Source organism: Cyprinodon tularosa, unplaced genomic scaffold, assembly GCF_016077235.1.
Source record: "Cyprinodon tularosa strain WSP-4 unplaced genomic scaffold, ASM1607723v1 ctg289, whole genome shotgun sequence".
In the NCBI taxonomy this organism is placed as follows: Eukaryota; Metazoa; Chordata; class Actinopteri; order Cyprinodontiformes; family Cyprinodontidae; genus Cyprinodon; species Cyprinodon tularosa.
In genome coordinates this window covers 1,267,933-1,282,118 of record NW_024038995.1, presented here as the reverse complement: position 1 = coordinate 1,282,118, position 14,186 = coordinate 1,267,933, and the positions used below count along the sequence as shown (strand labels likewise).

Below are 14,186 nucleotides of genomic sequence, written 5' to 3'. Positions count from 1 at the left end.
CTGTTCATTTGATTTCTATTTATCTGACTTTTAATTGTTATTTCCCCAATAAATAAAAGAAATAAGAATTTAATATTATCTATAGACTATTAATAACAGGAAGTGAAATGCAGCTCCAGACGAGCCGAGCGTGTGGTGATGTCATCAGTACGCTTCTGTTGCAATTGACCCATATTTATGCTGTGTGCTCCTGTTCTCCCCAAGTCCATACTTTCCTGTATTCTAGGCGAGGACACAAATCCGTACTCGTGTTCTTGTAAATTGGGAAACCATAAGGGTGGACTTAGTGCTAAGGTAAAACGGATTTCCACTACAAGTAATACAAATTTCTAATACGTTAAAAAAATATTGACATTTCACCTTAAAGGAAAAGTACACCCAAAACATGATTAGCCTTCATTTTCTACTCACCCCCATGCTGAACAACACCCTGGAGTACTTTTTTGATATCTCAAATGCATCTGGAGATCTGGGAGGCTTCTTGCTGTCTGCTGACATTCAAATAATGGAGGTCTATGGTGCCCGAGGCAGAAAGATCCATAAAAGTCCACAAAAAACGTGTCAATATTCCTCCATACTGCTCGTCCAATGTATTCCAAGTGTCCTGAGTGGGTAGCATCCAGAATTTACTCGAAACGAAGTCATTTAGAATGTTTTTAGAGCATAAACAGTAGTGTATAGGATTTCCTGAAAGCGCGCACATGCGCGTTCACGAGCCTACGGAAGCCGGCAGACCAAACCAGATGAAAGTGCGCATTCAGCGTCTGCTCTGCCAATAATGCAAGCGTAGAAGAAGAAATGTGCTATTTACCTGTGCAAAGAAAGAAACAACGAAAGAAAAATGTCTGAGGACTTCAGTGTTGAGGAAGAGCATGAGTTCTTTGCCGAGCAGAATGCGCTGGTTTGGTCTGCCGGCTTCCGTAGCGTCGTGAACGCGCATGTGCGCGCTTTCAGGAAATCCTATACACTACTGTTTATGCTCTAAATACATTTTAAATGACTTCGTTTCGAGTAAATTCTGGATGCTACCCACTCAGGACACTTGTAATACATTGGACGAGCAGTATGGAGGAATATTGACACGTTTTTTGTGGACTTTTATGGACCTTTCTGTCTCGGGCACCATAGACCTCCATTATTTGAATATCAGCAGACAGCAAGAAGCCTCCCAGATCTCCAGATGCATTTGAGATATCAAAAAAGTACTCCAGGGTGTTGTTCAGCATGGGGGTGAGTAGAAAATAAAGGCTAATCATGTTTTGGGTGTACTATTCCTTTAAGAGAAGCATGTCTTCTGAAGAAGCAAGTAACTCATAACTATAATGCTGTTATCAAGGAAAAAATGTTTTATATAATAACAATTATAACTGAACTCTGTGTGGCAGCTATTCACGTGGACATACATACATGCATTCATGCGCAGCCTGTTCAGCTTGTAAATAAGACTCTGGAGAACAACACAGAGTGACTGTGTGTGAGGACTCACCGTATTACATCAAAGAAGATACCTGTAGTTTTTCGCTATTTTTTAATTCTATCTAAAATAAGGAGTATTGCTTATTGGTCCTTTAAGTTTTTGAAATGACCTAGTGAAAGTCAGGACTTAATGCAACTGAGATGTTTTTCCCATCACCTCAGACAGTTCTTGCTTTAGCTTAAAAACCAAAAACTGTTTTAAAACATCAGTGGGATTTTAAAAAAATTTCCATAATATAGTGAAACAAGTTCCCTGTTCACATTGTCTTGACCCAACAACTTTTGGGCTGTACCCTAATCACCCCACACATTTAATAAATCAGTTCAATACCAGGAGGAAGCAAGACACTGCACAATAAACAATAGTCTCACAGTAAACCTTCTCTGATCTCTACAGTTGCTCAGCATCACCACTTCTCATCCAGATTTGTACATTTCCACATGAATTTTCAGTTTCCTTTGCGTTCACAGACTTTTTCAAAATGTCCTTGCAAATCCTATTTCAAGGACTTCATTAACACCGTCATGGCAGGTACTTGGTGCCAAATCTTTAAAACAACAATCCACACGTGTTATCAGCCAAAAGGAGCTTTTAGCAGCCATCTTATCCCTCCCGACCTTTTCCCTTCTTGTACTTCCTGCCTTTCACTCTGGTCTGACACTTATGTCAGCGTTATGGCTAAAAAGGCCAGCTTGTAGCTCTCTGGATACAATGGCACATAATGGGCCATTGTTCTGGCTTGATGTGGTAGAAAGGTCACTCATCGAATACATTTCTTCAGCCATAATGTCCCATCCTGCTATTTCTATGCTCTTTCAAACACTGTCTCTTACAGTAGCTCTCTCTCTCCTATTGATTGTCATTATGGTGCCACTCGCTCATTTCTTATAGCCGTTTCCCTCTTATTTCTTTTATCCTCAGCATCATTAAACATGACTTACTTTTAAAAAGAGAACCTTTGTTTAAATGATTGAAAGACTTTTTGTTGTTATTGTTTCTCACCTTTCAATCATCACCAAAAGGTATTTTTGAGACATTTTTACAAAAGACGAGACAAAACAATTAATCAATGACTGGAACAAAACCTGTCCATTGACCTTCCTATTCAGAGCCACCACCTTCTCTACTCGCTCCATTGACAAGAAGCATCCTGTCACCAACAGCTGGGGTCTTTGGGTTTGCTTGCCTCTCTGTCTGATCTACCATTCTTATCTGGGTTTAGAGCCAAGTGGGCAGATATTCATCTATAAGAGTTTTAATGCTGCTTCAGATTGACTGTTAAAGGAACCAAAGCAGCAAAATGTGTTCAAGGCATTTTCCACACAAAAACTTAGCTTTTCTAAAACCGCTTACGAAAAGTTCATTGAGAAAGCAGATTTTTTTTATCTAAAGGTGTCTTTATTCCCACAAAAATATTGCTAAGGCTAATAAGGCTGTAACAATATTGCAAGGGAAATAAAGTAAATGTATTTGTTACTAATGCCAGAGATGTACACCCAATGGGAAAAAGATATACATTTTTTTGGTTATTTTACCTTAATTTAAAGGCTTTGACCTGTAAGCTCAGACTTCTGTTTCCATCTATTATTTAAGATCTGTTCAAACGTCTTCTGCTTACCGTCTAAACATCAGTGTTTGATACATTTTTGTTTCCTTTCAGCCAGTTAAACTTTTAACAGCAAACCTCTGAGTGAATTCTGCCCACATTCGGGAGGCAATCTAAAATATTTCTAGCTAATTTTAGCCTTTCCTGCCTGATCTTAACTGATCTTAGTTGAGTTTGCCTCTATGAGAAGAGCCTTCTGACAAGTTCTTTCACTCTGGTTCCTTGATGAGAAACTGGTCCTGTTGACAGATCCTGGCCTTAAGTACGAAGAAAGCCCCACACCGGTAAGGCTGGGAAGTGGATTGCTGTGTCTGGCCTTATCTTATCAGTCCTTGTTGTTGTGTATGCAATCAGGCACTGCTACTAGAAGTCCTGCTCTCCCTGAAAGAAAACACAGCTTTCCCTTTGGGTTTAAAGATAGCTCCCTCGAGAGCCCAGTGTCCCTCTGAGATATTAGTCGCTGAGTCAACGCATAGCGAGGACAACGTGTACGTTTGGTTTAGGCTACATCGCAGGAGTTGGAGCAGATCTTGCTGATGCGTAGCTACTCTGAAACTTCAGTAACTGCCTTGTTTTTTAGTTTAAAAGTAATTTCTTTTTTTTTTCCAATTTCTTTTCTTCTGGGAGTCATTTTCCTCCTTATCCTGCTGGGTTTTCCATGTGGCTGATGTCCCATTCACTTCCCCGCTGTCGTTAAAAAGCGTCCTATAAAGAGAAGAGAGCAGTTTGATAATTGCTAGTTGTAAAGCCCTGATAATTGTCAAGGCTCTAATTACAGGGCTCTACGATAGTTAGTCCCCCACTGCCAACAGAAAATGGTGTTGCAAATCATTCACAAAGATAATGTCTGTAAAGGAAATGGTGATTTTAGCGACACAGTAAGATGCCAGGGGTGGTGTGCTTTGTTTGGAAGGAAAGAGGCATGTTGGCAGTACTTTAATCCATGGACTGTTCAGGAGACTCTAACCTTTAGTTTATTATTCACAGAGGGGCACTTCAAACGATAAACTCCACGTCTTCTCTCTGCTGTTATGAAAAGTAAAAGAAAACAACAAACTGTCTGTTGGTTCTGTTTTTTGTCTTTTTTTTTTTTATAAGATTCTGCTTCAAATTCAATGAATGCTTCTTTTAATTTTTTTTAAATAAAACTTTTATTAAACGGTTTTAATTATTCATGTGTTCTTATTTTAAATCTTTAAGAACTTTAAGCCTTCTAAATGCAGTTTAAAGAGAATAAAAACCTCTGATTAACAAAACCCTTTTTTTTTTTCTTTTTTTTTCCACGAACTATGTTTCATAGTATTCATAGTAGGAGTTGTGTCAAAAATGTAAAATTTTTGAATCACCAATTTCACACCATAGACCATTTGCTTGTTTTTGACTTAAGTGTTTGGATCCAATATAGCAAAGAATTATTTCCTGATTTTATTTTATCTTTCTAAGCATAATTTCGATGCCTCAAATAAGAAACTGCAAGCCCCTGTCAGTGCTGCTATTTTTTTGCTCTGTAAAGAGCTGTAGCTGGAGTCCTTATCAAAACCAGGTAAAGCAGATTACTTTCTTCTGGTCCATAAAATGTTGATACTAGTCAACCAGGTGTCAAACAATAAAGAGTGCTTGTCTGTAATCACCAATGCAGAGTTTAGTAGCATGCATCATTTAGCTTCAATGCTCTGTAGACGATTTAGAAACTAGTTTTCCTTTAAACCAGGACTAAACCATCTCCATTTTACGCTGCTTTTCTGATCAGTCAAAAAGCTCTTTCTACTAAATGTGTATTTGTATATTCCTTTATTTTGATACAGACCAACTTCCCTAGCATTTCTAAATCTTTTATAGAGGTCTACATAAGAACTTATTATTTGCCTTCTAACAGACCGGGAAACAAATGTATTCATAATGATGTTGGAGCTTCACTTTAATTCACAGATTAGAGATGATGCAGATCCTTCCTGCTGGCTTGTATTGCAGCAGACAACTTGGTGACTTATTTAATAACTCTTGAAGTCTTGTCACAGAAACTGGTTCATCACAGCAGAATCTGAGCCGAGTGTGACTGCTTCCTGTTACTGTCCTACTATAGTTTCACTATATCCTTGGTAGCATTAGTTAGCTACCAAATATCCACCACAGGGGAGTAATTATTCAGTCTCTGGCAGTAGGAATAATTGATAACTTCCTTAAATGACATACAAGTAGCTATATAATAACTAAGTTCATATTATCTTCTTATACTATATCAATTAGTGTCATTAACTTAGATTTTTAAGACCAACTATGCACTTGTCACATATATAGATAACATATAATGATAAAAAAGAAGATTCCTAAGACCCACTAACATGGTTTGTATTTTCTGAAATACTTCAAAGTATGTTTTACTTCTCCAAACTAAACAAAATCTGTGATTTTCCTAACTAGTGGGAAAATAAAACACCACACGAATGATGGAAAAAAAGGGTGCCATCATCTGACTAAATTTGATTTATGTAAGGATGTCAACAGCGTAAAATAAAATGGTAATATAAACATGTAAAATAAGTAAATAAGTAGATTTTTATTTAATATTTATGGGTGTCATTGTAGGACTTAAGAAAAGCACCAACATTAAAAAAAAAAAAACATTATTTATTCATTACTTTAGTTTTCTTTTTTTTTTTTTTTGGATTACTCAAGACGTGGAGCTTCCTCTCACTGAAATTCAGAGTTTGAGAAGCTGCTCTATTAATATATTTGGTTAGAATGATTCCGATGTTTTGAAAGATTATCCAACAAGTTTAAAAAGGCAATAAAAGCAGATCCAGATGATGGTCACACATCGATATGTCAGGTTGTAGTATACTTTACACATGTACAGGTGCACAGAAGGATGCTGGTCTCAGCCTGATGATTGATTTGACTTAAATTAACCACCATTGTTAAAGTGTAGAAAGATTCTTAATATTTTATTTTTACAGTTCTAGAACCTTTAAACATCTAAAAAGTATTCAAGGATAAATATCCATTCCTTGATCTCTGCCGTCAGGATTCAAGCCAAGACGAGGGAGCTGAGGGAACGCCAGGCTCGGGAACGGGACTACGCAGAGATCTTGGACGTCGGCCGCACATTAGACAGATCCTCTGAGGAGGATCATACGTACTCCGGCGTCAACCCTCTGAACTTCTCCGTGGACAGCAGCCATAGCCGGGCCCACAGCCCCCGAGACGATTACCCCGACGTTCATCACCAGCACCAGCTCTCTGACTCCCTCTGCTCACCAGGCAGCAGGGCCCGAAACGAGCGGCCTCCATCCACAGACAGGTAGGCTTCTCACAGCTTTGTGGCCATTCTAAAGAACTGATGCTTTCTTATTTTTTACTGCTTTCATTACTGAGGCTTCATGACATTCTAAAAAAATCATTATTTGTGTTGATTCTAAATGAGTTAAATTCTGCCTCCAATGACAGTCAGATTTTCTCATCTGTTGTATCCCAGCTTATTTTCATCATGGTCATGGTATCAGTGGAAGTATAAAGGGTTTCTTTTGGCCTTGGTTTGTGTCCCGTTCATCCCGTAGCAGCATTATTGCACAGAAAGTGCAGGTTGGCTCTCACACCTGGAGAAGAAAATAATCACAGCAACAGAAGGCAGGCGGTAAATGTCAGCTGAGAGACGTGGCTCTCCGCTCTTTGGGGAATGTGGAATTACTCTGTGGGAAGCGGCGGCTGAATGGAGACCTTTGAATATTCGTCTCTCTTTCTGTCTCCCTTGACCTTTCTACCTCTTTCTTTCCGTCATCTGTTCCCGTGTTGATTTCACCTTAATGTGACCTTTTCACTTGGCAGCATTTTCAAATCTTTGTAGTAAAAAATGTGACCTGAGCCTTTGACAGTTTGATTGACAGCTGTCATTTATTTCAGAAAACCCATCTTTTGCATCTTTTGCATCTGTGCTGCTGCAGCAGTTCTGTGCACTGCAGGCCTGTCCTGGACCGCCTCCAATCAATGGAGCGAGTGCTGCACGGCCCTAAAGATAGATTTTGTGGACTTGGAAGCAATCGTGGAGAGCCTGCAGGGCGGCGGGAATGGGTGCAGCAGAGTACATGCGCCGCTGAATGAATGGGTTTGACTTAACAGTGCTTTCTACGTATCCCCAAATGGCCCAAGGCAGCCTGCGTAAAGTTAAAGAGAGCGGGAGCCCGTATTGATTCATAATTCATTGTGCTGCTGTTGTAAGTTTTCAGTCTTCTGCAGAGTTTTCAGTACGAGCAAGCAAATGTCAAACAGAAGATAACATCTATACATAGCAGATAAATTACCATTAAAGTAGTCATCAAATTTTGTTTGTTAGAATATTGTAATGACCTCTATTTATTTATTTTTGCATTCATAATCAAAACCTTTTTCCTTTATTAGCTTTTAGAATACTTTCTAGCTTCGTCATCTTTAGTCTAAAACTTAACGTTTCCTAATTTCTAAATTATAAAGAAGTCGGCTGAAAAATTTATTAAAATAACTGTGCAAAATTATGAATCCATTTTTCTCTAATCGGCTGAAATTGAAATCTAATGTTTGATGAAGTGTAATATATATTTGGATTAAAACATTGTGTGATTTTAACCTCATAGTAAAGCCTCAGAGTAAAGTTCAGACATGACTTTGGGTAAATTTCTTTGCCAATTAGATTGGAAGTGTTGCCCTTCAGGTTTTCCGTCCCTCCGTTCACCTCAAAAACCCCAGAGAGACATGACTTTTTTATATGATGTGGTTACAGCAGGCAGAAATTGGATGAAAGATAGTATGCCTCTTTTCTGTTGAGTTTAGACAAGAGTCTTGCTTTAGTTAGCCTCTGGTGGTCTTTTTAGAGTGTAAAGCATGTTCACATCTTTCCAGCTTGAATAATTAATTTGTCCATAAGCCTTCATGTGACTCTAGACACAGTATTCAGTGTGTTTTCTTCAATGCTGAAACCCTGGCCTTTAGCTGGAGGATACAGTATAGGTGCCACAGATTGAAACTCCTTAAACATTTTTCACTCCGTTCTCAGATCGCACTAAAGCTTAAGACAAATACATTTTGTGTGAATATACAGAAGCCTGTTTCCCGTTTCTTGTCTGCCCCTCTACAGCGCAGGAAATGCATTAGACCCCTGCTGTGGTAAGCAGAGTCGACCAGGGCGTCTCAGAAAAAGTTTGTTTGTTTTGGGATTTAAATGGCAGCGTGAACTGATATTAGCAGGGAGATTTGATCAAAGTATAAACATGTCTGTGGAAGAAGATTGAAGGGGAAATGTTATTTTTCTCCCTCACCAACAGTTCTCGGATCAGATGTCAGGCCAGCTGTAATTAGCTGTTAGACAAACAGCTTCACATTTCTATCGGGGTCAGTTTGAATCGTAGCTGTGTGGAAAGGAATCTCTGAGCATATTGGTTATGAGACGCCTATTAAATGTCCCATATTAAGCATGAGGTGGCTTTCAAACTGTCACAGTAGTTTATTATTAAACTGTGGGCTACTATGGCTGCTTCTGCCACATTGTGACTGTCACAAGATTATGACTCAGATCTAAGCTAATAGGGTCAGAGATAATATAAAGAGTTATCGGCTGATTGTGATACAGAACGTTTCATATTTACTAATGGCTGAACATTTATACAGTGTTTTATTCAACTTTCTAGGCATATTATCTAAACACATAAAATCCAGTAATATAAAGATGTCAACAGTCAAACTGGTGGCTATAAAATAAAAATTCCTTAATTTACAGTACAGAACAAAAGTTTGGCCTCCATTTAGAGAGTTTTCTTTATTTTCATGACTTTGAAAATTGTAGGTTCACACTGAAGGCATCAAAACTATGAATTAACACATGTGGGATTATATACTTAACAAAAAAGTGTGAAACAACTGAAAATATGTCTTATATTTTAGGTTCTTCAAGGTAGCAACCTTTTGCTTTGATTACTGCTTTTCACACTCTTGGCATTCTCTTGATGAGCTTCAAGAGGTCAAGGTGTGTCCAAACCTTTGGTCTGTACTGTAGTTTACAATTCAATTGGGTAGCAATCCTTAAGGCAACTCAATGCAGGTACCTGCAGACTAAAACGTTTGTAGGCATATTTTAGACATTCCGTAAAAGTTTAAAAACAAATCCACTGGACTTGGTTTCCAAGGTTTGGAGACGTTTCGCTTCCCCTCCAGGAAGCTCTCTCAATTCAAATGTCTGGATCTGCTGTGAGTTTGAGGCTTTATTTAGCAAGGCCTTGTATTGCTTAAAAAAATGCAAATTGAAACCGACCAGCGGGTCGTTTGGTTCCATTGTTAGCCTGTAATACCTGAAACCTGTCTATGATTCTGATGGTCCTTCGTTATAGGGGGGGATTGTCATTAAAGGAGGTGATTGTTAGCCTCGCGAGACCATCCTGATCTCGCGAGCTTTCAAGATTTCACTCGCAGATCAGTCTGGAGACTCTCCGTTGAAGAAAATTTGGAGCTGTTCACCAAACGAACGTCCAATCAGCACTGGCTTTGAGGCGGGTTGAGGTGTGACGCAACGAGAAGCGCGACAGTTCAGTCTAAAGAACATGGCGGCTTCAGCCGATGAAACTAGCGTTAGCGTCGCTATCGAGCAAGTTTTATCGGAATTACACTGTATTTCTTCACTGAAAGAAGAGCAAAACACTGCTCTGGAGGCTTTTCTCAGAGGAAAAGATGTTTTTGCTCTTCTGCCGGCTGGTGTCAGCAAGAGTTTGATCTATCAATTGGCTCCTCTTCGTCGTCACTCTGCTATGTCATATGATTCGTTGATCTGATTGATTTATTTGGCCCGTCTATCACCAACATAGGCCAATCAGCTAACCAGTATTTTTCGCCCCTTCCCAAAATTACTTCTACGGAATTTTTTTGAGTCAGGTTAGGTGATTGTCTCATGTAATACCTGAAACCTGTCTATGGTTCTGATGGACAGGTTGGACAGGTTTCAGGTATTACAGGAGACAATCACCCCCTTTAACAACCCTCAATCAGAATGTCGAGGATAAATGTTTTATAAAACCAGGTTATTGATGAGATTTATGACACTAATATGTTACTGAACCTCTGACTTAAATTAAAACCATTGCTTCTAAATTTAGATTTTAAATTTGATTATATTTAGTGTCAGACAAAGAAGGCATGTAGAAACTGACTGAAATCTGCACATGTGAATCCTAAATTATCACATTTATCAAATATATTCAGTGATTATCCAATAATTAGTTTAATATGGTGAATTGTTAGGTGCTGGATTATTTTTTCAACCTGTCTGCATTTAATAATTTGGCTTAGTTCAATGGTGCATTAGGATCTTTAGCAAGTAGGATTATTGCATTGATTAAAATGAATGATGGTGAAAAATGTCCCTCTAATAACCACAGCTGTGTGTTATTCCAACTTGTGCGGCTGAAAAGGAAATTTGTTTATAACCTTTGCACCGAACTAGAGGACACTAATGAGAAAACCAGAACCTCTCATTCTCTGGGTTCCTGCCAGACCTGCAACATGTTCAACTGTCCTTCTAAGCAGCTGCAAAAATATCCACTGCAGTTCATTTTTAATCGCCTGCTCTTCCTTCAAACACCGCACCGTCACAAGTTTCAATTTAACAGCAGTGGTTTGAAAAACAAAAACAACCAGAGAGGCTGGAAAGGAGCCTGGCATGATCCCCTGGGAGTCGTTTTCCATTTCCTTTGCTTTTATGGAGCATGTCCATGAGGTCCGGTGGGCTCAAAAAAGACTTGAAGCCATGAAGCGACATGTAGCTCCAGAATTTCAGGATTGTTTCCTTCCATTGATGAGTCTGGCTGTATTGAAAGCTGCAGACTTTAGCAGGACATGAAATTAGAAAACTCTATTGCAGAAACAAGTGATGCATTTGTGTTTTTAGGTGTAGGTGGGAAGGTGTAGCATCATTTGAAAAAAATGTGTTTTACTTTTGGCTCCCATTCAGATTACATAATAGAACTTCTGTTTTTTTTTTGTTTTTTTTTTTAGGCTCAGTAAGTTCAAGAAAAGCACTCTGCAGAAGTTTAAAGATTTTCTCCTAATCCGATGAAACTGTGTACCAAAGGATATCCAAAAAGTGTTTTCCCAGCTCATTAACCCCGTGTTTTGTTCCTATCTAATGCAGTTAATTAGCTGACTTCAGTGAAAACGTAGCTTTACTTGCTGCATCCCACTCCATCCCTGCATTCAGAGCCCAGTGAATTAGGCACTATTGTTTTATTTCTCCCCTTCCATCTAAGAGGCAGCGGTGAATGCCGGGAAGTCTCCAGGGGCCTCGGTGTGATTTGATTCCCGGCGTTTTTTCGTGCTCTCTTTTTGAGGAGGCATCGCTCCTTATTGAATCGGCTCCATTACATTTCATCTCCACCGGGGGAATAAGGGGCCTCGGTGTAGGCCGTGTTGTATCACAAACGCAGCAGAAAGCAGCGGCGCAGGCAAACAAACAGACAGCAGTTACCTTGCTGCTGTTCATACACTGATAAGACAGGAGAATGTGTGCATGTGTGAGCTTAATTCATCTTTACTTCACGTGTTTTGGATGTATTCGCTCTGTTTGTGCCCGTAACATCCTTTTTTCTCTCGCCGAATGCATGTGTATCTGTCTCTTTTGTCGCCATGCCACATATGTTAGCTGTAAATGAGGAGGAGTGACGGTGACGAATCAAAGGTGTGTGGGTGTCGTACACTGAGAGCAGTGACAGGTATGCTGCAGCCTGTACCGGGTACCCAGATTCTGCCTTGAATAAGACTCCACGGTGTTGACAGGGGAATAAAGTGTCCCAGCTCTGTGCCAGAGCCAGAGCACACATGGCAGCTTCCCACACAAGGAAGAACTGTAGGTCTCATCCATCTATGTGGAAATTTCCAACAGCTTTGGCTTAAAGATAAAGTAATTTAAAAATAAAAGACATAACTACAGCCCAAATAATCTTTTTTTTTTTTTTTAAAGAACTAAACACTGACACACAGAACAACACGGCCACTAAACAGTCTGTATATGTCAAATTTTCCAATTAGTCTTTTTAGAAAGAGCAAATGCAGATTTTCAAGTACCTTATTTTGACGCTTTTATAGGAAACTAAAGAAATTACAAGATATGTGATGCACTGTAACAAAATAAAATTTAAAAACATCCTTATTTGGAGCTGAAAAGCCATTTTCGGTTTTGTAAACCTGTTAAATATTTGGACAATAATTTAAGTCAGTCGAGAAAAACCAAGGTAGTTCTAATCTTTAACTTTATTGAATGGGTTTCCAATACCGTTAGGTATTTGGTTATTTGCATGAAAGTATTGACATATTTTGCCACAAGGGGACAATAAGCTTTTAATAAAAGGTATGATTGTTCAATAATAAGTTTAAAATGTTTAGTTTATTCATATCCAAATCACCCCTGTTTTCACATAAGTAGGAAAAAAAATCAGCATTTCAATTTACAATAGCATAGAATTCAAACCTAAAAAAAAAAAAAAATTAAATAATTACCGTAATTTGCGGACTATAAGCAGCGACTTTTTCCCCATTTTTCGACCTTGTGGCTTATATAACAATGCGGCTTATCTATGGACATTTGCAGCTAACGGCCACTAGGGTAATACCTAAATCTATGGATTTTACCATCCACCATGTTGACGTCACATTTGCTTCAACACATAAGTAGCCGCGCGGGGAATGCGGATATCCTCCGGAAGCAGACTCCTAGAAAGACGGACATTGCAAGCGCAAGACAGTATGTGTGACACCCTCATTATGGAAAACAAACGTTGAAATGCATATGATGCAGCTTTTAAGTAAAGGCTGTCAATTTGGCAGTAAACTAAAGGAAATAGAACCGCTGCACGTAACCTTGGAATCAACGAGTCAATGTTGAGACGTTGGAGACGCCAGCAGAAAAAAAATTGTCTCAATTCAATTGTGTTGAAATGTTAATAAATAGGAGCTTCCCCAAACAGTTGCCTCTTTCCTGACAATCCTCTCTGTGCACGAACCATATGGTAATTAAACATAAAAAACCTGCGGCTTATAGTCCGGTGCGGCTTGTATATGTACAAATCATGCAATTTAGCTTCTGCGGCTTATATTCAGGTGCGGCTAATAGTCTGAAAATTACGGTAACTTAAAGTCCTAAAATAAAAAAATTGCTATAGTTTAACGTTAAACAGTTCTGCCTATGTGGTATATTCTTTTATAGCATGGCACCATATTTATATTTACTATATATGGATGTTTTTACCACTTTGGTGTATTACCTTCATATTTTCCCGCTTTAACAGAAAACCTAGATAAGCTGACTGACTGTTAGATCTTCACTTGAATGAGTCCTTCTCTCTGAATGAATCAACATTTAAATCTACATCTCACATTTTAGCTGCAGGCTTTGCTTCTAACATGGAGGTAAATGATTTTATATCATCCTGGAAGCCATTTAAATTCAACATTATGTGAAATTTGTCACCTGTAATATTCTATTTTTAAATTCAGTGGAAACAAGATTATTTTACTTGGTATTTTACAGCACTTTTTTTACTTCTTAGATTGCCTGTTCTTCGATTTTATTTTAATTTCTTCAGACATAATTATAATTTAACTTAAACAACAAGCATGAAAACCTTTAAAATTGGCTTTTAAAGAGCTTTATTTTGCTCTAGCTAATTTTGCAATCACAGAATTAATTTTATTTTGAAAAACATCATATACAGTCCTGCTTGTTTCTATATGGAGGTCCTTAAAGTCTCCTCTGAGAGGCTCTGAAACACTGACAACAAAAAGTCAAACAATCATTACATTTAGCCCGGTACGCTAATCAGCGCCCCTCCCTGTAAACACTGTATGACGGGGGCATCAGAAACAGCCTTTCACTCTCATTATCCCAACAATCCATTTAGCATCAGACACCTCCTGATGTTTATCCAGGTCCTGTAATCCCACACATAGGACCTGAGCATGTCTCCTAATCTGTTTATCTCATCTGTTTGGAAAACCGTCTGACTATACGACACATTTACATAATATCTCTGGTTATTTTTAACCCTAATATTTATATACATGCCATCGTCTCTTGGATCCTTTAATCGTATCGTT

The 14,186-nt window shown here is 38.6% G+C and overlaps 1 protein-coding gene across 4 annotated transcripts in view; it reads left to right on the top strand.

Moving 5' to 3' along the window:
- LOC119787130 (partitioning defective 3 homolog) overlaps positions 1-14,186 on the top strand; it is a 349,189-nt gene that overhangs the window by 263,183 nt on the left and 71,820 nt on the right. For all 4 annotated transcript variants that reach the window (XM_038290773.1, XM_038290770.1, XM_038290772.1 and 1 more), the window contains one exon: positions 6,109-6,384. In XM_038290773.1, the coding sequence (XP_038146701.1) occupies positions 6,109-6,384 (276 nt within the window). The remainder of the gene's footprint in view (positions 1-6,108; positions 6,385-14,186) is intronic.